The following is a 26,364-nucleotide window of genomic DNA, read 5'->3' on the forward strand; positions in this document are numbered from 1 at the left end:
CACCCCACTGATGCCAGTGGAGTCACTGGTGGTTCAGGCTGCCCACCATGAACCCGAGGTGGATCTCCTCAAACCAGGCCAGTACTTAAGTGGGAACAAATGATAAGACTGTTAAGGAAAAAAACAGCAGCTGTGGTCCAGCTGGCTCACCCCATTCTCTCAGGCAGCAGCATATTCCATGATCTCTTTTCCTCCAACCCTTTATGTTCCACTGTAGGCTTGCTACTCAGCATTGCTATTAGAGGGTGACGTGGGTCCAGATGTCTTGAAAACAGAGCTGCAATTAAAGTGCAGCACACACCCACTTTTGTGTCAAACTGTGGCAACTATTCACACATCTGGATTATTTTCCCTCAAAGCCTTCTGTTTCTTTAAATTATTATCAGAGGCACAATACTAATAAAGATTTTTGCAAAAATGCTGAAAATTGAGGTGCGACTCGGGGTTGCCCAAAACCTCTTTACCAGCAACCTTGTTTGGGGAAAAAAGATAAATAAATCAAAATGCAGTGTTTCCACATGGCAATGGGCTCCTCCACTGCGTCTGCACCTCATCAATCACGCATTGTCTGCCGGAGAGGCGAGCCTTGTAAATGTCACATCCACTCAGGCCCGAGGAGAGGCGAATCAAAATGCAGCGAGGAGTTTTAATTGGATAGTGTAATTAAACTAAAAAACCCCAGCAGAATAGCTTTGACAGGATAGATGAAGACCCCTTTTAATAGGGCTACAAAACAGATTTGTTAAAAGGATGAGGCAATGCGCGCTCCTGATTGCGCTCAGGAGAACTTTTATGAGCGGCTGTTGGAGGGGCTGCAGTTAATCAGCGCTGCAGTGCCCGGCTGCTCGTGCCCCTGCCAGGCCTGGGGACCCTCGCTGGCAGCCCTTCTCTGCAGGGACAGTGCTGCTGAGTGCCGCCCTGGCACAGCCCGAGCCCACCGGGCACACGGGGCCATCTGTGCCCGCTGCCGCCCCTGCCTGCTCCCCTGCCCTGCCCAGGGCTGGGCTCTGCCCTTCTGTTCCACGCTCGCGTGCTCCTCTCACTCCCAGCCTCAAGTTTGGGAACGTTTTCTCTGCTGAACCTGTTTTTTACCTTCTGGTCAGAACCTGTGACTAGTCTCCTGTTGAGTGGGAATTTTACTGTTACTTCTTGCTCCGCTGCAGGAGCAGGGATATCAGGAACCATAATATTGTGGTATTTTGTGCACCAATTGCAGAGCACACACTGCCTCTGCTCTGGCCCCACTGCAGGCTCTGAGCAAACCTGCAACAGCTCTGTTTGAGCCCCCAGAGCAGCAGGAACCCAATGCCCTCCCAACACTTCCTGGGTATTTTCAGCCCTTCCACAACCCAACAACGAATTCATTAAATTAGTACTACCCAATGTGCATAATCAAGAGAAACTGGACACTGAATTAAAACATCAAACACCTTTAGCTTTAAATGAAAACTACATAAAGGGGGCTCAGGCATGGCTCTGGCTATCGCTTGCAGCCAGGGTGAATACTGCTGGAAAAGCTATTTTCGTGCAGATGTGGAATTCAATGGGAAAGACTGACTCGTGTAGCAACATCAATCAAAACGTCGGCTCGGCTGGCAGCTCCCGACAGTAAGGCAGGTTCAGAGGTCACGGGATAAAGAAAAAGCCAAGCTCTGGTTCAGCTCTAATATCTCCTCGCTGGAAGTCTCACCGAGGTACCTGCCCCCCTTCTGGACTCGCAGCTTTCATTAATCTTCTTGCCATCTTTTTTAACTAGTCATGCAGAACCGCTCGATAGCGAGACATATAATGGGGAGGCCCTGTGCCTATTACCAGGTTAACACTCTGTTAAGCCCCAGTGCAACAATGGAATCAGAATTTAAAGGAAATCTTCAGCTGCAGGGTGCAAAGCGGGCAATTAAATTACAAACTGAAGTTACCCATGTACTCCGTGACCTACGGAACACCTTTGTTTACACTTAGCTTCATACCCAGGGTATTTTGACAAAGCAACTGAGATGTCTCTGCTTCATGAAAACAAAAAAAAAGGCAGATAAAGGATCACAGAGAATGTTGCTTCAGTGTTTCAAGTAAATTATCAAATAAATCCAATTTCTGCAGCTCCTGTGAAGCACAGCTGCCTGGGAGAGCCCTGGGCAGGCTCTGATCAGGTGTGGTGGCACAGGGGCTGCCCTGGTCTCTGCACTCCCTGCCCAGCTCAGCTGTGCCCAGCAGCCCTGGGCATCCATCAGGGCCACTCGGGCCACAGAGCACTGCACACGGCAGTGGGCAGTGACACTGAAGTTTCTCCCCTGTCCAAGTAATGTAAGAGACATTACCAGAATCAGATTTCCTTTAAATTACACTATTGCAAAGGGATATAATTGTATTAAACGTATTATGTTGCTTCCTTAAGACTTTATATTATGTACACTTAATTGAGATACAAAGCTCTTTTCAGCTATAAAAATGACAACTACTTTATTAAGGCTTAAATCTTATTTCTCCATGATAGGATGCTTCCTTTCAAGACTCAAAACATTCAGAATCTCTCATGATAATCAGGCTGAACCTGATTTAAAGAAGATGTTCGTGCCCAGTGTTGTCAGGTTCTAATGGCATCGAAGCAAGCCAGCAGGGCCATTAACTCTCCCCTCAGTCTAAATCCAGGGAGTCTGATTTAATTTACAAATAAAACTTCAAATTCTGACCCAGGGCTACTACAAGGGCAAACAAAAATCATCAGCCATCCCTGCCTACAATCCCCCCACTAATGGCAAATGAGATGCCAGAGCTTTCTGTTCTCATTTTCTGCCCTCACTGAAGGCAGCTCTGAGTTCTGTGAACTCTCAGCACAGGAAAACTCAGCCTGTCCAAAACGGCTGCGAGCTGTCCATCAGCATCCCCAGCACGTCAGCTCTGAGGCTGCTGAGCCCTTTCACACACACACACAGGTGCCACCAAAGCCTCCCTGCAGGAGCCAGTGCAGGGGGAAGCAAAGAACACGAGCACGAGGCTCCCACTGCACCCTCACACAGAGCCCAGCCCAGCTGGCTCCAACCCCACCGAGGTGCCCAGGGAGGGAAGGCAGCCCCAAACCCCAAGCCCAGCACAACGGGACAAGCACCAGCACTTCTGGAAGAGGAGATGGAGCAGGTTTGTGTTACAAGAGATAGAAACATGAAAACAAAATATATTGCAGAACTCAAAGACCTTATCTGTACCCAGCCTCTCTTTGCAATAATTCATTCAAGAAAGATCCGGGAATAATTTTTGATGTAAACTCTGCTACAAACATACATCACCGTGCTGATAAAAATCACAGACAAAACTTGTGAAATACAGTGAGTTTCATTCCTTTATGCTACTAAAATAACTTTTTTCCATTTAAAATTCAAGAGATACTGATCTGCTGTTCAGTTCCCCAAAATGCATCATTCTGAGATGTCACACTAAAAGTCTTTTCTGCTGGCCTAAAATAATGACTTTTGGAACATCTTTAGTGAGTTGGGAAAAGGTCAGCAGTTTCAGGAGGAAGTATTTTCTCCTTTTGGAACGGTGCTGAACCATTATTTAGTAGGAGAAGTTTAAGATGTTCACACAAAAATGAGCAAATAAGCCCCTCGGTACTGTCGTGGTTGCCTTGGTTCCAACCTGCCAGTGTCCCCTCCAAAGCCACCGTGATTCTTCACTCAGTGGTCCCCATGTGCAGGCACTGCCCTCCTGTACCTGGGCTCTGTCTGGGGGTTGAAACTCCTGGGTTGGCAGGATCTGGGGACAAACATAGCTCCACACAGCAGCAGGTGCTGCCTCTGGGGCGGCAGAGCCCCATCCTGCAGGACGAGGTGTCCAGGGATTGTCCCTGGTGCATTGACAGCAGGGGAAACCTCAGGTTTCAACTGGTCTCTTCAAATACAGCCTTGTTTTGGGGGCACCATTTTATCCCCTCACTGTCTGCATTTGCAGAAATGTGGGTACAGAGTAGAGGTGTGGCAGGATTTACCAGCACAAACTGGCCCTTGCACTGTACACAAAATCCTCACGTGTTTCAGACTGCCAGGTCACTGGGGAAGCTTCTCCTTGGGATTGTGCCTACCCAAGGACCATGAAATCTTGATGGAGAGACAGAAAAGGAAGACAATGACTAAACCAAGAACATGGAGTAGGAAGGGGTAATGAAGGGGAGAAGGATATAGTTCAATAATTGCTGATAAAATCTGTGGCAGCCATAAATTTACTCTTCCAAGAGAATTCAACAGATCATTACCTCTGTAAATATGTATCACATAATTCTCCCTCTCTGTCACCTTGCAGATAAGTACTTAATACCAGCATCTCACTACCCTGCAGAGGCACAAGTGCAATAAAATCCATCTGAGCTTTTGAACTGCAGTCACTTTTTGATAGTAGACGGTTCCATTTTGGCCCCACTGGGAGCCATTGCCCAATTCTCCCAGGGCCCATCCTGGGCTTTTTAAAACAACTTTTCCAGACAGAGACTGTCATTCCTCTCCTGACACAACAAGCAGAAGCCCTTGCTTTTGGAGTTGCACTCACAGAGCCAGCTCTGACCTCTGGGCAATGGCTGAGCTGGGATGTCCAGCCTGTCCCCAGACCTGGCTGTCACTGCTGTTCTGGCCTGGTCACCACCACAGAACAGAATGCCCAGAGTGGCACCTTCAGTGCCAGCGACCCTGCAGCCATGGCAAATGGGGCAAATCCAGGCTGAGATGACACTTTCTGTATGTCCGATCTTCAGTTGCACCAAAGACATTTAAAACCAGCCTGGAAGTTAAAAAGTGCCCAAGAATTGCAATTATGTTGAAACATGGATTTGCTGGCTGTGCTGCAGGGCTGGAGACAGCTGGGCAGAGCCAGAGTTCCCTTAGTGGCACAGTGGGCAAGAAACACTGAGTGATGCCATTAGCTGAGAGCAGCATCAGAGGACACTCGTAAAATGTGTGTCTGTTTATGCTGTGTTCTCTGTAACAGAACCCAGTCAGATTAAAAACATCCTGGAATGAAAAAAACACACCTAGAGAAAGAAAAGGACATGGTAGCAATAATTCTTTGGACATGGAGCACATCCAGGGAGGCAGAGAAGAGAGAACATAAATAAAAAGGACTACTCACTTGGGCTTTTTTCTTCCGCAAGGTCACAGGCACAGAGGAGTTCAGAATCGATTGAAATGGGTTTCTGCTTAATCCAAAACTTAGTGCTGGCCTTCTGATTAGTAACAGGGTCTATCTCTACCTTGTCTCCAGAAATACCTGAGATGAGAAAGAATAGAGAGCCACAAGAGTGATCTGTTTAACCGATTTCATATCAGCCGTTTGACACACTTTATAAATCTTAAATGGGCTGAAGGTATATTGCCCTTCTGGGCTTTCTGAAGGCACGGGAGCTTTGGAAACCAGAAGCAAATGGTTATCAAACTGCATTGATAATCTGCATTTTATTCTCCTGCATAAGCATACCAAAAGAAAGAAATATCACAGAAAAGATTCTTCTAAAAGCATACAGAGCTCTTCTGGAAGCAGTAGCTACACGAGCTGTGAGATTTATAGGAGATAGTGCTGGTTTTACAGTCACCACTGCTCCGTGTAACAGACACTATCACCACCCACCCCTCTCCATCTGCTGTACAGCAGACAGGCAACCATACAATAACAGAACCAGAGGTTCAGACTGTGCTGGGCTGGGAGGGAACCATCAGGATCACAGAGTGCAATGCTGGCCCTGCACAGGACACCCAACAACCCCACTGTGCCTGCAGCACTGTCCCAACAGTGCCCCTTGAACCCAGGCAGGGCTGATGCTGTGTCCACTTTCCAGGGAAGCCTGCTCCAGAGCCCAGCCCTGCTCTGGGTGAAAATCCCTTTCCTGATATCCAACCTCAATGTCCCCGACTCAGCTTCAGCCCCTTCCCCGAGTCCTGTCACGTCCACGAGAGCAGAGATTGGCACCTTCCCTCTGCTTCCCCTCATGCCACAGCCCCCAGCGAGCTCTGACCCCACAGAGCACCCTCATCTCTCCCCAGGACACTTCCCACCCCATGGCCTCCTTTGGGTGCTCTCTGATGGCTTCATGTCCCTTTCACATTGTGCTGCACACAGCACTCAAGGTGAGGCCACTCCAGGGCAGAGGGCAAGGAGGATCCTGCTGGAACCAGCTCAGCAACTGAACTGAGCTGAGCAAACTTCCCAGGCAGCTTTGTGCACCTTAAAAACAATTATGTGTCTTCAGGCATGAGTTACAGCATGAAGCTCGTGAGACATCAACAAAAGGAATATAGGAAAAAGGTATTTAAATATCATTTAACTTTTGCATCTCTGAAAAAAAACCAGAAAACTCTCTCCCTCCTGAGGGTTCTGACAGGGCAGGAGCCTGGGGGGGTCTGGCTGCAGCCCCTGGCCTGAGACCAGGCCAGCCTCACCCACCCCTGGGTCATGGAACACCCCCTAACCCAACAATCACTAAACACACCTCACATCAGAGAGATCACATTGCAATTAAGCATTGTATCAAGAGTCCAATTAACACCCAGGCTCCTGCAACTCACTAATTTGAGTAGGCTGAGGCTGTATCTGGAGCCCATTTTGGTTTGTGATTTAATTTTGGACAGATTATGTAAAATTGGTGTTGGTATTTCACTGTGATGGTTCATTATTCCAAATGGTATTTGCTGTAGTTTAAGGAAAATATGGAAGTTGACGGTACAAAGTCTCATTTTCTCATTTAAAAAAAGTCAGGGGAAGTTCTAAAAATAAAGGTGCAAATTCTTGATGTGTGAGGGCTGTTCCCCATCCCTTCCTCTAAGAGCATCACCCCTATAAATATCCTCAAAAAAATGTCACTGTTTGGTCCTGCAACTTCAGAATTCACAGTCAGTCAATACTGTTAATGCACCTTGTTAATTTGATAGGATTTGTCAGGTAACTCCACTGGAAAATTATATAAAACTGTTCCAGATGAACAGATGATAGTGACATGAATTAAAGTGATAGAACAATAGTGGAATATAAACCAGAAATGACACCCAAAGTGGCTGTTGATTTATTGCCATCCTGAGTTTGGTTCTGGGCTTCCATGTATATTAGTGCTACAAATCTGGGTCCATTTAGCAGCGAGATGCTCATACATACATCACCAGCTCCTGCTCCAAGCCAAGGTCACTCCCCATTGCATCAATCTTCTCAGCAGAGGCTACTTCACCATTTTGTAACCATCTCAGATGGAACAGACTTCCTCCTCTTTCATCTTTTTTTTATCATGTAAAATACACTTTAACTTCTATTATTTTTATCTGCAAATTGTTGCTGTATACTTCATCCATTATTTCTGTATCTCGACATCGCTGGCTGAAGCTCACCCACATCCAGAGAGTACATTGACAAAGAATGTTGTCTTTTTTGTGTTATTGTTCTCACAATCTGGATGTGTTGAAACCTAAAATCAAAACAGTATTGTGTCTGTGGTTTCTGCAGTCTCTGTCTCACAGCACAAATCACTCATACTCAAAACCCAAGTGAAAATGCCCCTTCTACTATTTTTTAAATTCATTCATTTTGTCAAAAGGAATGCCATCAATGTATGGGTCCTGTAGCAGTGTTCTGTTCTTGCTCCCTTTGTTGGGTCTGCAATTGCCCCCTCCCCTCTCTGAAACACTTGCCAGCAGTTGTTTTCCCAGACAATATGCTCCTGTTAGTTGTGCTAATGTAATACACGAGTAAATGTGTCTTATTCCTCCAGCACAGGATAGAGCCTTTGTAAAAGTGCTGAGAGTGCTGCTGTGTGTGCATTACCCTGTGACATGGGCTGAAACACAAACCCCAGACCTTAAACTGCCACCTTAAATGCAAAAGCCCCCTCACTCAGAGGGCTGGGCACTCCTCCCATGGCCAGGCACGTATCACCTTTTACTACAGAGCTACACACAATGTACAGAAAATCAAATTTACTCCCATGTTTTTCATAAACCTTGCCTCAAATTCAATGGTCAGACCTGAAAACAGCTAAAACATTTCAAAAAGTGCAATCCACTCCTGCACAGCCGCTGACACCACTGATCTGCCAACAAGGAGCAAAGGGGTGACAGAGGATTTCTGGGGTCCCTGAGAAACCCTTGCCCTGTTACAGCTGCTACACAGAACTGATGGCACACAAAAGCTGCAAAGAAAAGTCTTTGCAACCGGCCATCACCAGGCTCCCAGGCCAGTCACCTCTGAATTAAAAATCTTAGCCCCTGTTGTTGCCATTCCAGGGAGGAAGAAGCAGTCTGTCACTCACAGATAACATGCAACACTCACCAGCCCAAACCCACACTGCCCCTCAGTCCTTGTTTTGCCAATCTCGATCTTCTAATGTCTTTAAAAAATTCAGGAGAAAGCCCAGCAACTTACTCAGACTCTATCAAAAGGTTTTGATTTTCTGTATTTGCCCAAGGTTTGAACACCCTGCTGGGGTTTTCTTTGATTTAAAAAAAATAAAATTAGATTATAAAGCCCCATTGTCAGTGCACTGCCATCAAAATCACACAAGTTCACAGATTGTTATAAAAGGGAAATTTTATGGTCCTTACAGCACTGGGCAGGGTCAGCTCCTCCACTGCTGCACAAGTTAAGCCATTTGTTTCATTTAACAGCTCTTCTCCCTTAACCATTTATCTTTAGTGATCTGTCATGACCTTTTCAAGCTCTCATTTCTGACACTTCCCAGATACAGTGAGTCAAACTTCACTGGAAGCAAACTATCACACCCCGAGAGTTTGCTCAAGGCAGCAAACATGCCCAGCACTGCCCTGCTCCAGCACCACAGATAAATCCTGCCTCAACTAGACAGCTCAAAATAAACCAAAAAACCCTCTTCTGTGAGAATTTTACACTCACATACTCTTACATGTGCTTCAGGATGGAGGAGTGAAGGGACTGTAGTGACAATAATACAGGAGTTGGTATAGTTTAACAATTCTGAATTCTACAGAATAAATGTATTTTGTAAACATTATGGCACTTAATATCTTACTGCTGAATCATTTCTTTATGGAAGTGTTTGCAGGAATGTCACAGGTCACCTACCAATGCATCATTAATCAAATTTTCACAATTTAAACGCAAAGATAAAAAGCCATTCAATCATTTTAAAACAGTAATGGGGCTTTTATAATTCAGGATTCTGTCAGCCCTTGGCCTTCAGGTTTTCAAAAGCATTCAGCGAGCCAATAAGGACAATATAAAACCTTTAGAGAATGCTCATTTATTTTGTTCCACCTCAAATTTCCACCAGGTCGTTAAAAATCTTTCAGTCTCAGAAAAGGAAAAACCCAATAACTCCCAATTTTGCAAAGCCTCATTTAAAAATAACAAAACAGTTGGCACGAAGCTTTCCATTAGGAAGCCTAGACTGAAAAAAAGAGACGAGGTCATTAAATAATGGCCTTCCTTCAGAGGCAACATGTGCAACTGATTGGGGATAATAAAAATACTGAAGTATTTTCAACGGAAAGCAATATTTTTAACTGCTGAAACGCCAGCGACACTTTCAAGCGCTCCGTGAGAAAATGGAGCAAGGTGATAACGATGGATTCGGAGTGGCAGAGATGCCAGGCAGTGCTGGCACAGCCCTGAGCTGCCCTGTGCCAGGCACGGGTGCATTTACCTAACTGCACGTCCGTGGTGAAGCGCAGCCGGTGGATCATGCTGACTTTGAAGGACTTGTAGTGGTGGCTGCTGAGCATGTCCTGCACCGTGGCTATGTCGATCTGGGGGTCCTCCTCCGACACCTCTTCTCCTCTTGAACCTGCAAGACAAGGTCCAGGGGCTCCTGAAGGGAGGTTTGGCTCGGGGCACACCTGGCGCCGCCACACCTGGGCGTGCCCAGGGACTCTGAGTGGCTCTGGCACCAGGAGATGCCACCCTCCACGCCAGGGCAGCCACCCGGGCACCGAGGCCACGAGGGCAGGCACCTGAGGCTGCGTGGAGAGCAGCACACCATGCTGGGGACACACCACTCCAGCTCTCCGGTGGCACAGGCAGCCCTGCACCGTGGGTACCCAGGGGACGAGCAGGGGACCCTGCTGGCCACCCAGCAAGGAGGCCAGAGCTGCCCAAAACCCACCCAGAGGTGCCTGTCTGTCTGCCCCCAGAGGTGCCTGTCTGTCCCCAGAGGTGCCTCTCTGCCCCCAGAGGTGCCTCTCCGTCCCCAGAGGTGCCTCTCTGTCCCCAGAGGTGTCTGTCTGTCCCCAGAGGTGCCCCCTGGATGCCAGCACGGATCCCCCATGTGCCAGCAGCACCACGGGCACGCTGATGTGAAGCTGCACTTTATTTACTGATTAGTATTCTCATTACCACTGCAGGTACTGCCTTTATAAAAGGCAACAACTCATTAAGCCAAAATGCCAATTACTGAAAAAATATAACACACTTTAAAGATTTTTTTACATTTTATGACGTTGGATTAACACCAATTTCAACATTACTATAATGTGATATATAATTGCACAGAGTAATTTCGATGCCAGCTGCTAATAAAGCACCTCAGCTCAAAATGATCATTCAGATGCTGGTAGATAAAGTGGCATAAATATGTTTGAAAACTGATTTAGCTTCTTACAGGAGATCCTGAGGAATGACACGTTTTGTTTAATATCCTGGCTAATCTAGTCCTAAAAGCTGAACCAACTGCCAGTTCAGAGAACTAAATTTTCTGCAGGAGATTAATGAAAACTCTGTATTTTGCTGAAATTTTAATAATGGGAAGATGAGATGATGGAGTTTTAGTACAGATTTTAAAGCTCCAGCAAAGCAGGTACCAAATTGTCAGATTTTTCAGTATTAATTTTGCTTGAGACTTGTACTGTTGGAGTGGCCTCAACACTACACCACTGTGAGCATCTGCTGCTAAATGAGTCCAAAGCCACATGGGGAGCATAAAGCAGGAGATTCCCAGGACACAGAATTTCACCACAGCTTTCCCAGAGCTGCCCTTCTCACACACCATGCACCCTCCTTTGGGGAAGGGGACACCAAAGGGTTAAGCCACAAATTGGGCTGTGCCATTCGACTTGAAAGGATTCCAAAAATCAAATTAAACAGTCTCCATGTGAATTTATGCAGAGCCATCTTAACACTGCAAGCACTCCATGCTCCAGAATGACAAGATAAATTGTAATGGCTCCTTCCGAGACATTACAATGCATTTTGTCACAGACCCCTGTGTTAATGTCTCTATACTATGGATTATCATAATGTATCATGTCAAACCCTCATGCTGCACTACTCCAAAGATACACTGAGATATGTCAAACTTTTTGGTGCACTTAAAAGCATCTTGAGGGGCTGTGGCGCGGCAGAGCCTGGCAGCGGGGCAGGAGGGTGGCAATGGCACTGCTGCCCCCCTGCCCAGAGCCAGCCAGGACCCTGCTCCAGGCTGGGGTGTGTGTGCCCACAGCCCTGTCCCCACACTGCGTGGTGACAATGGCACCCGTGCTGGGACAGGAGCTGGGACAGGGCAGCAGAGACCCCTCCAGCTGGGCCTGGGCTGCCCACACAGCCCCAGGGCACACCTGAGCCCCCTGGAGCAGGGGCAGCTCGGTCGCTCAGCCCAGCTCCCCACTGGGACCCTGACTTCCAAAGGAGACAGCAGCAGTGGGAAAGCAGCACCAGCTCACGAGGAGCCAAAGCAGGGCCTGCCCACGGGGACCCAGCTGAAGCAGGAGCCTCCTGTGCCAGCCCTGCCAGCCCCAGCACGGACAGAAACGGCTCCTCAGGAGCACCCAGCGCTGCAATGGCACAGGCAGCTGCTGCAGGCAAGGGAACCTGCATTTCCCCCATAAAACAACAAAACACAAAGTTAACTGCACTGCAAAAATGTCCCTTATTACTTTAATGTACTAGAATATTGCTTAATGAAAGTTCTTAATTGCAATACAATTAATTACATACACAGAGTCCCCAATTACATTTTCCAATAAGACACTGGCTTTGCTATAGGTCTAAAGGCACTAAACCAATTTTAATATATTAAGACCAATTTCCCTTGAATACTAATTACTATCTAATGATAAAATGAGAAAGAGGAACTTTCCAGAAGTAAGATGGCAAGAATAAAACTAAATTAGCCATGAACGGCTTCCTACCACACATAAAGGCATTTCACATTACAAAGTGCAGCTTTCAGTTTAAAGATAAATCTTTGTGCAAGTTAAAAGTTCTGCACACTGGAAGCAGTTTATTAGCTTGAATGCTATTAGTAAATGCTGGCTGGAAAGGGGATTTCTCCATACATATTTCTTAATAATGGAAAGTTTTTGTTTCATTTAATACCCTGAAATATAAACTTTCTCTTTGCCCAAAGGAATGTGGCTCCTCTTCTCCCAGGAGATGCTTGCCATCATCCATATATATATTTATAAATGACTATGAGACTATGAAGAGCACATTTACAAGTAATAGCTGTTACAAGAGAGTTTTTTTCTGACTGGCATATCAAAGCTAAAAGTATTTCAAATCAAGACAGAATGCATGAAGTGAATATTTCAGTTCGCTGATAGGATTGTCAAGCCATTATTTTATTAATAGTGCAAAACTGTCAATATTTCTATTCTAATGTCAGGCCAAAAGATAGCTCCTAAGCACCCCAAAATCCATTTTCTGACTGCAGGGGGGAGCAGGCTCTGCCCAAGGCAGGGACAGTGAGTGATCTCACAGACTGTGCCGTCCTGGAGCTCCTCTGTGCAGGGCCAGGGCAGGGTCACCCTGCCTGGGCAATGCCACCCCAGCAGGGCTCAGAGCACCCTCCTGGGCAGGCACACAGGGTCACCCTGCCTGGGCAATGCCACCCCAGCAGGGCTCAGAGCACCCTCCTGGATGGGCACACAGGGTCACCCTGCCTGGGCAATGCCACCCCAGCAGGGCTCAGAGCACCCTCCTGGGCAGGCACACAGGGTCACCCTGCCTGGGCAATGCCACCCCAGCAGGGCTCAGAGCACCCTCCTGGATGGGCACACAGGGTCACCCTGCCTGGGCAATGCCACCCCAGCAGGGCTCAGAGCACCCTCCTGGACGGGCACACAGGGTGCCAAGGAGGGCAGGAGAGCTCCCCAGCTCAGGCAATTTGGACCCAGCAGCCTCAGGGCTCCATCCCACAGCTCTCCAGGGCTCACTTTGGGCTCCCTGGCCTGGCAAGGGGAGCAGGGCAGCACAAGGACTTCAGGAGCAGGGACAGGAGTCCCCTCAACACTCTGACATTTATTCTGAGCCACGGCTCCTGAGGCTCTCCTGGAGCAGAGCAGACTGACTGCCTGCTGCTACACCACGTACAAACTTCCACTAGATTTACTCCTTCAGTAATGCTGCAACCTGAACCCAGGCACTCATGAGAGCAAAGACCTGCGGGGGATACAGCTACAGGACACAGCCTGGATTCCTCCACAGATGATGAAAATACATTTAAAATGCAGCATCTGCAGTACTCTTTTAATTACAGAGCCTGGGTTTTAAAAAATGTTATTTTAAATCACAAGCAAAACCCATGGAAGTATGACTAGTGAGGATCATTTCATAGATTAAAAATCAATACAAAAATAATAGGTGGGATGCAGACGTCGGGGAATTCTGGCTTGTGGAAGAGCACAACTCGATTAGCGAGGTCAGAATTGCTCCATTTCCTCAGCACAGCCCCCCTGCTCCCTCTTGCCAAGGTCTCTCCTACGGTTTCTCAGAACCATTTTGTGCAGACATGAACCAGGAGCACCAGGAACATTTTGGGAGCAAGTGCCACCCCAGGGAGAGCAGCAGGCAGAGCTGAGTGCCCATCCCTGCCCCAGCAGCACGGGGGGCTCAGGCTGCTCCTGTCCCTTGTGCTGCACCCAGGGCTGCTCTGGGGAGGCTCTGCTGGGATCAGACACAACTGCTGGGGCCAAAAAGCACCACTGAAAGGTTTAACCTCTGCACAGAAGGAACAAACTCTTCCACTGCTTGAAGCAGGCTCTTACAATGGCTGTGCAGTGTTCTTGGCTGAGGGCAGGACTGTGACTGGTTTCACTCATTAGTACCATCAACATTTTTACACAAAATGGAACGAAAGAACACCAAACCTGAGAGCATGGCTGCTGTAAAGAAAGAAGAATGGATCAAAATTCCATGGGGAACAAACACAAACCAATGTTAAATGTCTTTTTTAAAAGTTTCATATTGTTTCAAGTAAAGAAATAAATCAGGAAATAAATATTAGGATGATTAAAACAGTAATAGAATAAAAATATTTGAGCAGAGCTGGAGAGAAGATTATTTGTCTGGCACTTCAAAAATCATCAAACTGCTGCAGTTATTTCTGCATGGCTAATTTCTTTAAATTGCATTAGAAACCCCCAGTGTCTCTGACAGCCACACTGACAGGGCACAACACCCTGCAGACCAACCCAACTCACTGAGCAACGTCTGCAGCACAGACAGGTTCATATTTCGTGTTTTTCAGGGTTGGTCATAACTTTACAGAGCAGTTTAACAGCAAAAGATTAATCATGAAGTGATAAACAGGATGCAGACTATTTACTAAAGGTATGAAATCCATCATTTCCCTCTGGAATATTGTTTTGGCACCACGGAGAAGTGCCTCGGGACAGAGAGTCTCGTCAAAACGTACTTGCCCAGACAGTACAGCTTGTGTTCCAAAATACATAACTTATGTGAGTTTAAGCAGTTTACAAGAGCAAAAGTGAAAAGGGGAAACATACTGTTCTCCCGGACAAGGCAGAATTCCAAAGTGCTCTGGCTCTCCAAGGTACAGTCTAAATCTACTGGGACATTAGGTTCACTCTGCTTCTCCAGCCGATACTGAGGACCTGCAACATAAAGTAACTTGTAAAATCATCTGTTTTCTAACAAAGTGATGGCTTAGCACGTTCAACTCACACGAGGTTGCTGGCAGCCCAGGACACAGCAGGTGGGTGTCGATGTCCCCGAGCCCCTTGCCAAAGGAAGGGCTGGAGGATGCTGTGGAAGGAAACAGCACATCCCACTGTCCACAGCTGTCCCTGCCCTGCCAAACCCCTGTCCAACACTCCCACCTGTCCCTGCACAGGTGAGGCTGCACCAAGCCCCTGCCTGGAGTGGGAAACACCCTCAGACCTCGCTGTACTCCCTGGGGGCATTTTGGGCATCTTTCCTGAGTGAAGAGGGGCCCAGTGTTGCTCCCTGCTGCTCCCATCCCTCTTGCCTGCACAGAGCACTGGAAGCACCTGGGAAGGAAATCAGCCCTTACTTATGGACTGCATCACACAGAGGGACAGATGCTGCTGCTTTGAATGAATTATTTTCACATTTTAACAGTAGATCTTAGAGGTTCAGGTCCCAGCTTCTTTCTTCTCCAACCAAATGCACAAGAAAGGACAATAGCACTTAAAAAGCTGTTTTACAACTACAGAAAATGTATTAAAAATTGGTTTTATAAAAGCTAGGCCAGTAAAAAAAAAATCTAGTTGAATGGATCCTTAAACTACATGGCTTAACTGGAACAAAACCAGGACACTGATCCAATTCCAGGTGAAGCCCCTGAGCCAGCCCCAGCCCTGCTGTCCTGACAGGGGTTGGGAGACCCTGGTGGGGTGGGGGCAGACCCAAGTGCCTCTTTAACTACGTCTCAAAGCAAAAAAAACCCCTAGAATTGAAATTACAAAATCTGTTCCCTCTTCACCACTACTTAAAAGATTTCTGACTGTTTGCTGACTTTGAATTACGAGCATATATGATGAAATATTTAAAATATATAAAAAAATTAAGTCTTTCAGCCTCAGATGGCATGCCTAAGGAATGGAATTTGTTGGCCAATTAATTTTAAATTTACTACAGCAGAATTTCAATTACAGCTGCTCATTCCATCTCCCCACAGCCGCGCGAGGCACTCGCTGCTCGGCCGGGCCGTTCCCTCCCTGTGGAGCACTGGGCACTCTCCTTATTCCCAGTGCCACCCAGCAGGTGCAGTGCCAGGCTTTCTGCAGGGCACAGGGGGCTCCCACCCTGCCCAGCACAACCACTGGGGGCACGGGATGCTGCCAAAGCATCAGCAGAGCAAAGCACGCAGCACAAAGAAAGGCAAACAGACCCAGCACCAACACTGCCCCTCTCCCGGCTACTGGAAATGTGATTAACTATTTAAATTTAAAATAAATTAGATAAACACAGGCCTGCTTGTTAGGCAGAAGCAAAATATACCGAACTGAAACAAATCTCAAAGCAGTAAATCAATTTGGATTCAAAATCTGGTGTAGGTTTAAGAACAGGACCAGTGAAAGCCAAAGCCAATGGCTTTGTCTGTCCATCCCAAGCACCTTCCAGAGATTCCTGAGCTACATCCAAGGGCACTGCTGGCACAGATCTGAACATCTGTGCTGTTGGTACCCAGTCCCAAAGCCCTGCCCAACAGGGGCAAACCCTGACACCATGGAAGGGTCAAAGGTAGGCAGGGCTCGTGGTCCCTCTGTGAGGATCCGATTCCACCCCAAAAACATCACCCCCATCAGAACCAGTCCCCACGCTGCTGAACCCTGAGGAGAGCCATCAGGGACCACCCCTCGACACACCCTGCAGTGCCTCAGGGTCATTTCTGTCTGGAGCAGCTCGAGAACCCCATGATCAGGTAAACTGTTTTACCCAGTTTGTGTCAAGCCTGTATTAACTCTGCTAGGAAAGCAGGGAAAGAGAGCTCCAGAGCAGGTCAACCTGCCTCATGGATAACTCCTTAAAACCAGGAAATACTGAGAAAAATACTGAGAAATGAATAAAAAAGTGCAAATGGATTTTCAGAGAGTATCTCCTCTTCAATTATGCTTTAAATATCTGTCCACATTTACATGACCTCTGCTTGCCAACAGATGAAGAACGTTAGGCTGAGTCTGTGGAGGAGTTTTACTATCAGGCTTCTCTCACAAGTTCAAATGATGTCACTGTAGTAGGAATATTGGATAATTTAATGGTCCCCTAATGGAATCCTGCTCTGTGAATTTCAACAAATTTTCAAGTGGCAATACCAAAGATGGATTTTATGGATTTCTGTAATCTCATGCAAATGTTCAATGCAGTTGTAAAATAAACCTTTAAAATCCTGGCACGGACTGTGCTGGCCAGTGTCCCAAGCCAAGCTTTGCTGCTGCTGGCAGCTCCCAGGGCTCCACACCCCTCCTGGGGTGATCCTCCATCCCACACATCCCTTCACCTGAATCCCTGTGGAACCACTCTCACCTTGGATTCTGTGCACAGACACCCACCTGGTTATTTCAAGACACCCCTTTAGAGACAGGAATGTTCATCAGGAACTAAAAACAAGACCCCAGGACCCACAGTTCCCTATGAGCACACAAAGGTGCCTGGGAAGAATCCCGCCCTGTAATCAAATTAAGGGTTCTCCTTGCAGAAGGGAACAGCCACCTGCATACCAACAAACCAATTCTGTTGCCATTTAAGCTGCAAAGCTTTCAGAAAGGGCTTTTGAAAGCACGACCCATCAGTTCTAATTTTTAAAACTTATCCTTTCAGTCAAGACTAGAAAAAGGCCCATTCCAACTTTTATCTCCACTACAAAGTGCTGTTATCTTGGGCTGTTGTCAGGAGCTCTCTCTCTCTTTCTGCTGACAAGCAGAGACTAGAGAGATAAGATTGGGAACGAATCTCACTTCTCTGAGTAAATAAATAATCAATACTCATCTAAATGTAAATGAGAAAGTATCCCCCTCTGATAACAGGGCTCTTATCAAACAGCCAATTTTCTGCAGACATTTGGCCTCAACCAAATCACCATCATTCAGCCCCAGCCTAATGGCTAAAAATCGTAACTAAATTGAACCGATCACCAGAGATCAACTAAGTTCAGCCATGGCTACTACAGGTTCAAATGTTTGGAATGCAATTTTTCCCCCATTAACTTTCAATAGCAATGAAGAATGCCACGGTCAGGGGTGAATCTGCACAATAAACAATACTAACACTGCAGCAGGGAACCAGGCTTTAAACAAAACCCCAACTAAACCCCCTCCATCTCCAAACTAGTTACTAGGGTGAAATAAGGATTATAGAAAGAATATTTAATGTTTGTGGAGTTGCCAAACCTAAACAAAAAAGACCAGTGTCAACAAAACCACCCAAACTGTTGAAAACTGAGGTTACATTTTACAGCATTTGTCTCTGTAACAAAACACATCCCTAGGCCTGTATATCCCTCTCTTCACCTTCAAGAGCTCCCATAATCCTCACCAACACCCCACTTCCACCTGTGCCACATCAGCTGTTTCTGTTCCCTTTACAGTCCATGCATTTGTCCAAAACACTTTCGGATTTCCCATTTCCATGACATTTACCTCCTCAATTTATTACAGTGTGAGGAAAAGTATTCCTCTTGTTCCAATGAGCCATTGCCACCCCAACGTTTGGGGTGAGCAGCTCCTCCCTCAGAACTACCAGGATAAAACCTTCCCAATTCCCTGTCCCCACCACCTCCACTTCACAGACACTTCTTGTACCCAGTTGTGCCTTTTCCACACCTGAAAACCCCTTCCCTCCTCAGCATCTGCTCCTCATTTCACGTGCCTGATCCATTTCCATACTCATCCCTTTCTGCATCTCTTCACTTCTCTTTTTTGAGACAAAATACAGCAATTAAGACGTGGGTATGGTGGGATTTATGGACTCAGCTCCTGATGCTCCATTTGTCTTTCTGCCTGCTCCTACACAGAGCTGAAGTGTTCAGAGAACTACGGTGATGATGCTGGATACTTTTCCTGACTGATGGAAGGTAATTAGAGCCCATCATTGTACACATACAGTTACAGTTGCTTTTCACCATGTATATTATTTTGTACTCATTGACACTGACTTCCCTCTCTCGTTTTATTGTCCTGTCACTCAGCACTGTGGATACCTCTGCAGTGCTTCACAGACAGCTTTTATTTGCACTATTCTTACCTCTTTTGTATCAACAGCACATTTTGTCACATCAGCATTCACATCCTTTCCATGCCCCACATTAAGGAACAATGCAGGTTCCACCAGTTCCACTGGAGCTCCACCAGTAACCTAGTTACTAATCACCAAGGGCCATTATTCCTATTCTTTGTTTCCTGTCTTTTAATCAATTATTAATCCATGTGAGGATCCTCCTTGTCATCCTGTGACAGCTTAATTGCTTTATGAGCCTTTGTCAAATCTTTTTTGGAAACCTAAGCGTGCCATGGCAAACCCACCATCCCCTTCAGATGGTCTCTGGCTCCCTCTCAGCGTGCTGGAGCACAGCCTGCTCTGCCAAAGCCATGCTCCTGTATGCTGCAATAGCTCACACGCCATCCATTAATCCTGCTCCTTGCTAGGGGCTCCAGTTACAATTTCAGTTGGCCTGGTGAGAACGCCCAGGCAAAGCTGTCTGTCCTTGAAGCCCTTCCAGAGAGCCCTGCCACCTCGCACAGCTGAGAGCAGCTGGTGTGAGCAGCACCTTGCACGTGGTGCTCATGGGGCAGCACCTGCAGCCTGACCTGCAGCACGCCCAGACCCTGCTCCTGCTCACTCTGCAAGCACACGGGGCCACAGAGCGGCTCAAAACCTCCTCCAGTGCCACCCCTGCCGTGCTGGACACCTTCCCTGCCCCAGGCTGCTCCAAACCCTGCTCAGCCCGGCCCTGGGCACTGCCAGCGATCCAGGGCAGCCATGGCTGCTGGGGCCAAAGGAAATAACAAAGGGAAAGAAAAAGTAACAAAGAAAATAGGAAAGAAAAGATCAGAAATGTGGGCAGTTAGGCAGCCACAGCCCAACAGCCACGGTGACAGATGCTGGGCAGGAGGGAACAAGCAAAAGGGAACTGAGCACAGGCAGAAGGCAGCAGAGCAGTCAAAAACCCCTGTTGATAAACACTTAACACTGATGTCTGTGGGACTTTCCATTTCAAGTCCCTCCTTTCACAAGGATTTGTGATTTATTGCTTTGCTGCTCCATCCCTGGGCTTTGAAAGCACGATTCCGCTTGAGTTTAAACTATATTTATATTTATTTTTTTGTTATCGCTTTTTTATTATTGCTATAGAAAATATTTGCTGGAAATATGTTGCAGCTATTACAAGGTCATAAAAAAGAGGAGATTTATGTATTTCTATCATTTCAAATAGTCTGTCAGAAAGTATCAGTCGTGCTAAGTGTAAGACTGCTGGATTCCAGCGTTCCCTCTGCCACCACATGGGCAGCAGATGGAGGAATTAAAATAGCTCAGTGTGGAGGCTCCTTGGGTGCTGGCTGGGAGGAGGGAAACCGAGGCAGCTCCTCGTCCCTGGGGAGGCCTGGGGGAGCCCTGGCTGCTGGACATAGCCCAGGGGATGAGCACTGGGCCATAGCAAAAGGGCAGAGGGAGGAGCAGGGTCAGTGCACTGCAGAGAAAGGGGGAACAGGGAGAGGGCTCAGGAGCCTTCTCAGAACATGACAGAAGGGGCAGGATTCCATTGTGTGCTTGGCAATGACAATAAAACAACAGAAAATATGTAAACAGTGAGAGAGGAACTGGCTGCAGAGCAGAATGTTTACATCTCCAATCCTGCTGCTGCGAGGACGTCTTAAATCTGTTTATCCGCGAAAAATCCCCAAAGCCCCTCAACACCTCTGAAGTGGAATAAAGATTTTATCATTACAAATGCAAATACTGGTTAATAAATAAAGATATTTAAATAGTGAAAACAAACTTTTAACATTATGCACAAGCACGAGAGGTTTTTTTTAGCCCAATCTGTTTTTCCTTAACTTGCACTGTTGTGACATTACCGAATTTTACACACAGTTATCTGCCGCTCTCCACAGAAATACAGATGGTTTTTGTAGAAATAAACAGTCATTTATATGAAACAATTGTAAAATAGTTTATGGAAACCAGTGGTGTAATGCATTCAAATAAATGCCAGGCCTGGTTGATGGAGAGCCAAGGTGTTAAATCACACTGCTCAGGAATTCAGCTGTGGGAAACAGATAGTAAATCCAGAGTGACAGAATTTCCAGTGATGGCAAAGGTTTCTGACATCTAGTCCAGTACACAAAAACTACAGCAGTTCAAACCTATTTTACTTAACACTACCTTGACAGCCAGTGAAATTAAAGAATTTAGTCAAAAGCCCCTTAAAAAGAAACAAACACTTCATTTCTGGATTGCTTTTCTGGGGAACAGCAAATGCAGCACAGCCAGCAGCAACCCGGGCTGTGCACAGCTCAACAGAAGGGTTTTACTTAATTGCTACCTTTTTGCATTAGCAATGTGCAGCTCTAAAAAAAGCTGAGACAAAATCGTCATGTTTGATCTATAATGTAAAGCACCTACAGCAGAAATCCAATACACAGATTTTATTTTAAACTCTACAGCTGCCCTGCTCTCAGCCTGGCCCTAAAACGTCACCTGAATTACAGCATTAATACCAAACCAGTAGAACCAGTAACCACATGGATTCAATACCAACAGGTCCAAAACTGTTCAATATTTCACCTTCATTTTGGAGGCTGGGCATGAAAAATTCTCCTGGGCTGGCACCCAGCCCCTCCCCAGCCCAAGGCACACACTGCTGCTCTGACCAACTATTCACACACTTTATTTCTGATGAGCTGTTCCCCGTACACCAACACAGCGGGGTCTGCTCAGCATCACGGGCTGGGGAGAGGGAAAGGGGGAGTGGGGCAAATAAATCACCCTGCTGCAGAGCTGAGCCGGGCCTGGGCAGGAGGAAATCATTCCCAGCAGCTGCACTGGCCTCTCTGCACCCAGGGGCTCACCCTGCTCCAGGAAACACCCCCAAAACCGGGCAGGGAGCAGCTCTGCCCCTTCCAGCATCAGCCCTGGCTGGGAGCAGCGAGGGGAGCCACGCAGAGCCCTGGGAATGCTGCAACAGCCCTGGGAATGCCGGCACTGGTGCTGAGTGATCCCAGCCCTGGGAATGCTGCAACAGCCCTGGGAATGCAGGTAGAGCTGCTCATACCCTGCACCGGGCTCTGCAGGGCTGCTGTAATGATCCAAAACAAAGCACCCGGAGCCAGAGCCACTCACAACTGCCATTAAGCAGAAAAGCACGAGTGTGAACACAAGGAAACACAAATTAATTGGCTTTTCACTGTCACAGATGCTGGGGCTTCCATCCCAGAAAGAGTCAGAGCAAACATATGCATCGCCTACTCGAACATATTTACTTTTAAATTTAAACTCCTCAGTTACCATCATTCCATGACAGTATCAAACTTTAACGACAGTTTATTCTAACTGTAGTTCATCTGTTAGAAGTGCTTTAATCCACAGGGCTGCAGCTTTACATGGTTTATCTTTTTAATTCTCCTTTTTCAAAATGGATAAATAACTACATATATGTGCAATCAAAATACACACACACCTCCCTTTACAGACATTTTTTTGTCTTACTCTCCCACCAACAAGGTAGGATGAGGAAGGAAAACCCCAGCAAGGCCCACAGCTCCTCCAGCAGCTGCTTTAGAACATTTAAGTCACGAAATTTGACATTAAATGTGGTGCTGACACTGACATGTCAGAAACTGAATTTTCAAACACAACTCAGAGCTCTCCTCCCCAGCTGCTCCTCACACAAAGATGAGCCCCAAGCAGAACTCTTCATCTGAGAGTCCCCAGGTTCTGAGGGTAACCTGAACTTTGTGTGAACAAATCCAAACCATGGCAATAACCAACCACCACAAAACGTGGCTCTGTAACAGACTGTGCTCCCAGGAACCAGGGGGTGGAACAGGCTCCTTTCCCTGCCCTTGGCAGCTGCAATTCCTCTGATTCTGGTGTAGGGACTAAAATATGATATGGAGGCTTTTATCTTTAAGTCCTGCGCCTGTTTCTTGAATCTTTCTCTTTTCTTATTATTCAGCTTCCTGTGGCAGTGAAATAATACACTTAAACAAACCAGGAAGATTATTTTAAACTATTTTTGGTCACTTTACACATTTTAAAGAATGCAAAAAGCACTGGTTGACAGCTGTTAGGGACTTGAATGTTATTGCAAAGCAGCTGTTTTCATTTATTGAAAAAGTATTAATCTTTCTCCAAACTCACAGAACACTGAGCTAATAACTCTCCCTCTAACCTACGGAAAATACAGGTCACGTCTGTGCAATGTTGGCAGAAGGTTTTGTTTATAACAATTAAACTTGTAGAGCATTTTGTTCTTAAAAGGACTGAGCCTTTCTGGTCGGGGGATGTTTGCAGTCGGAGGCAGCTATTAAATAATAATCAGTAGCATGTTCACCCTGCAAAGAATTTCTACTTGAAATCAGACAAGATTAATCAGAGGAGACTTCTCTGCTCACTAGAAATTTCAGATGGAGAGAGGCTGACACGGACCAGGAGCAGGCAGGATTATTCCAACATTTCAGCATTTTATGTTGTTTAGTTTTGTCTCTCATCTCCTTCTAAGAACATTCTGTTTTTATATACTGACATCGATGCTTAATTTGTTTGAAAACAAAGCCTCTGCACACATTCTCTCTGCATTGTTATTTACTTTACATTAGTATTTATAGTCCATTCAGCTGAGCTCTGGAGGAGAAGGCAACTGGCGTCCCAGGGAATGTGTTTGTGGAAGAGCAGCAGGAATGAGACAGCTCACAGGCACGGAGATGACTTCCAAGTGTACATATAGTTCCTGCACATATTTAATTTGAGAATCACCATGGCATCAAGATACATGAAGTATCAAGGATGAAGTCACCATCTCTCCTATGTTCTTAAAATCGTAATCCATGCAAACATATTTTACAGGCAATATTGAGTGCAGGCTTTGGTGCAGATATAAAAAGCCTGATAAGATCTCCTGCCTGCTGCACTCTGTGGGCTGCTGTCAGCCCCAGCCCCAGCTGAGCCCTGGGAGCAGAGCATGGGCTCTGCCTTCCACCTGGGAAGAGCTGTGCCTGCCTTGGTCCCTCTGAGCCTCCCTAAAAAAGCAGGATTTAAAGAGCACACCTACCACAACCCAGATTTCTTACATGTTAATGGGGTAACACATGAGTACTGCTGAAAGTAACACCAGCAGAAACACACACCAGACTGAGCGAGCAGGAAAATCATTTCCCAGTAAAGCAAATCAAGTTCCAGGGGTAACGGTGTTTTACAGTTCTGCAACCTGACCTGTGCGACCTACAAAGCTTCCTCTGCCAAGCTGAGGGTGGGATTCCAAGCGTGCCCAACAGCTACCTGCTCCAGAAGTTAATGTTAACTGATCTCTGGGGAGCAGAATTATCCCAAGCACTAAAACACCCCAGTCTCACCTTCTAAAACAGCTTTTCAGGACTCGGTTATTAGAGCTGTTCAAAATCCAGACAGCATGGTATCTGACATTTTTACTGATAAATTCAAGGAGAACAGGAAGTTCTTAACGCTCCCAATCTCCAGCATGTGAGTTCTTTTCTGCAGATCTGCCACACTGCAGAGAGATTTTATATTTACACCATCAGCTGCTGAAGTGCACACAGAAAGGAGATGTAGGCATGGCAGGATTATACAAAACAATCCCTAAACTACCCCTGGACAGGAGGGTTCTCCAAGGGCTGTTATCCCAGTGCCCAGCCAGGTCCCTGTGGCACTGATGGAGATTCCAGCTCCCCTCTCTGTGCCCATCCTTGGCTCTTTCTCTCCCATCTGAGCTATTTTCAGAAAACCCTCTTGCACGAGCAATGCCCCTGAGCCCCCTCAAGGTGGCCCATCCTGGATTAGACAAGGATCCCCTAGAAGCTCATCCCAGAACTGCAGTTTTATTTCCAGCCCTCCCATGAAATATGCCTGTGCAATACACGCTGCTGAGCACGCAATAGGTTAAACAAATTGATGATAAAGTATTCGACTTCGTTAGTTTTCATTACCATAAGAAAACATCAATTACATTTTCTATTTTATGAGTGTACACAGGGGAATCCATTACAGTAAGGGAGAGGCTGTACGACTCCTGCTGCTGCTCCTCTCTCAGCAGAAAGAACAGTTTGTTTCTAAAGGCAGTGACACCAGCCCAGAGGAAGGGAAGGCACACCGGCGTATCTGCATAGACAGCTCCTATCCTGATTTATCCAGCCTGGCTCCAACTAATTAAACATCTGCCTCAACCATTTCCTCTGCAGATTTATCTTCTCCAGTATGCAGCACCGACTGGGTGTTACAGGCTCTTTCCTAACTTGCAGCCATTCCTGTGCCTCTCCCAGTTGGTGATTTGGGCACGTGGCAGAGATGATCCAGTGCTCCCCTTAGCCCCCGTGGGTGCCTGTGGTGGGACAGGTCACCAGGTCCCCCTGTCCTGCTGCAGGACAAGCACGGCCTCCAGGAGAGGACTGGGGGCCAGGCTCTCTGAGCTACAGCACATCCAGGTACTGCACCACCTGCCTTGGCTGGCTCAAATATTATCATTTAAAAATGGTCAGAGTTCATATGTCAAAAGCCCGGAGACACTAAGAAAGAAGAATTGCAAGGAAGGTGAAATAGTTTGAACAGTTTGCAATAATTTTATCTAAATAGAGCTAGGCAGAGTCAGAATATTGCTGCTGTTTTTTCAGGCCCTTTCTATGAAGAAAAGGTTCTAGCCCATTTCTGTCTCCTACTGATCAGTATTTTGCTGCAACAAATAATCTTTACTGGCTGAACAAAGTATTTGGAGAAAGCTAGCCTAGTGTTTTAGCTCTAGTCATGCTGAACAAACCCTTCCCAATTGCACCACAGGAATTCCTCAAATTTTCCTCACCCAAAGTAGCCAACCCAGGTTTGCATTTTCCTGCCAATTCAGGACCAGTCTGAAAAATGCCCTGTAAGTCAGTGGTGAAAACAGATCAGAAAGCAACTGCCTCTACCAGTACTTGACAACAGCCAAAGCTGTAGTGCAATAAATTCATCTGTCCTGAAAAGGCTGATCTGGAGACCCATTGGAGACAGGCAGAAAAGCTCACGGGCATTTCTGTTTTATCAAAATATTCCAAAAACTTTAAATAAACACGTCCAGCCTATTTTTAGTAATGACTTTTTAAAAATCAGACCAACCAGCTTTAAAGGAAACATTGCTGAATGAGGAGAAATGTTTCTCCTAAATTATGTCTTATCTTTTATTCAGAACTTTGACATCCTAATCCACTGGTTAATAATGACCTGAAGCACCCTGGCCCAGGCCTGTGCAGTGCTAATGCTCTGACCTGCAATTCCATTTATCCCTGCATCTCCCAGTGACAGCGAGAGGCACATCCTCTGCAATGGTGAGGGATCTGGGGGTAGGTGAGAAATGATGGCAAAATCTTTCGTTTTGCTCCTGCTCCAGTCTCTCTGTGCCCACTGTGGTGGCATCCTGAGCTCTCCCTGCCCTCACAGCATGGCCAGCCCGTGGCAGATGGGACTGGAACA

The 26,364-nt window shown here is 46.6% G+C and overlaps 1 protein-coding gene across 5 annotated transcripts in view; it reads right to left on the minus strand.

Annotated features, from left to right (window-relative positions):
- MAPKAP1 (MAPK associated protein 1) overlaps positions 1-26,364 on the minus strand; it is a 79,610-nt gene that overhangs the window by 6,216 nt on the left and 47,030 nt on the right. For 4 of the 5 annotated variants that reach the window (XM_063174353.1, XM_063174354.1, XM_063174356.1 and 1 more), the window contains exons 9-11: positions 14,715-14,822; positions 9,638-9,778; positions 5,113-5,250 (exon numbers count right to left, since the gene is read on the minus strand). In XM_063174353.1, the coding sequence (XP_063030423.1) occupies positions 5,113-5,250; positions 9,638-9,778; positions 14,715-14,822 (387 nt within the window). The remainder of the gene's footprint in view (positions 1-5,112; positions 5,251-9,637; positions 9,779-14,714; positions 14,823-26,364) is intronic. The other variant, XM_063174357.1, reaches the window with a different exon arrangement.

This window comes from Melospiza melodia, chromosome 22, assembly GCF_035770615.1.
Source record: "Melospiza melodia melodia isolate bMelMel2 chromosome 22, bMelMel2.pri, whole genome shotgun sequence".
In the NCBI taxonomy this organism is placed as follows: domain Eukaryota; kingdom Metazoa; phylum Chordata; class Aves; order Passeriformes; family Passerellidae; genus Melospiza; species Melospiza melodia.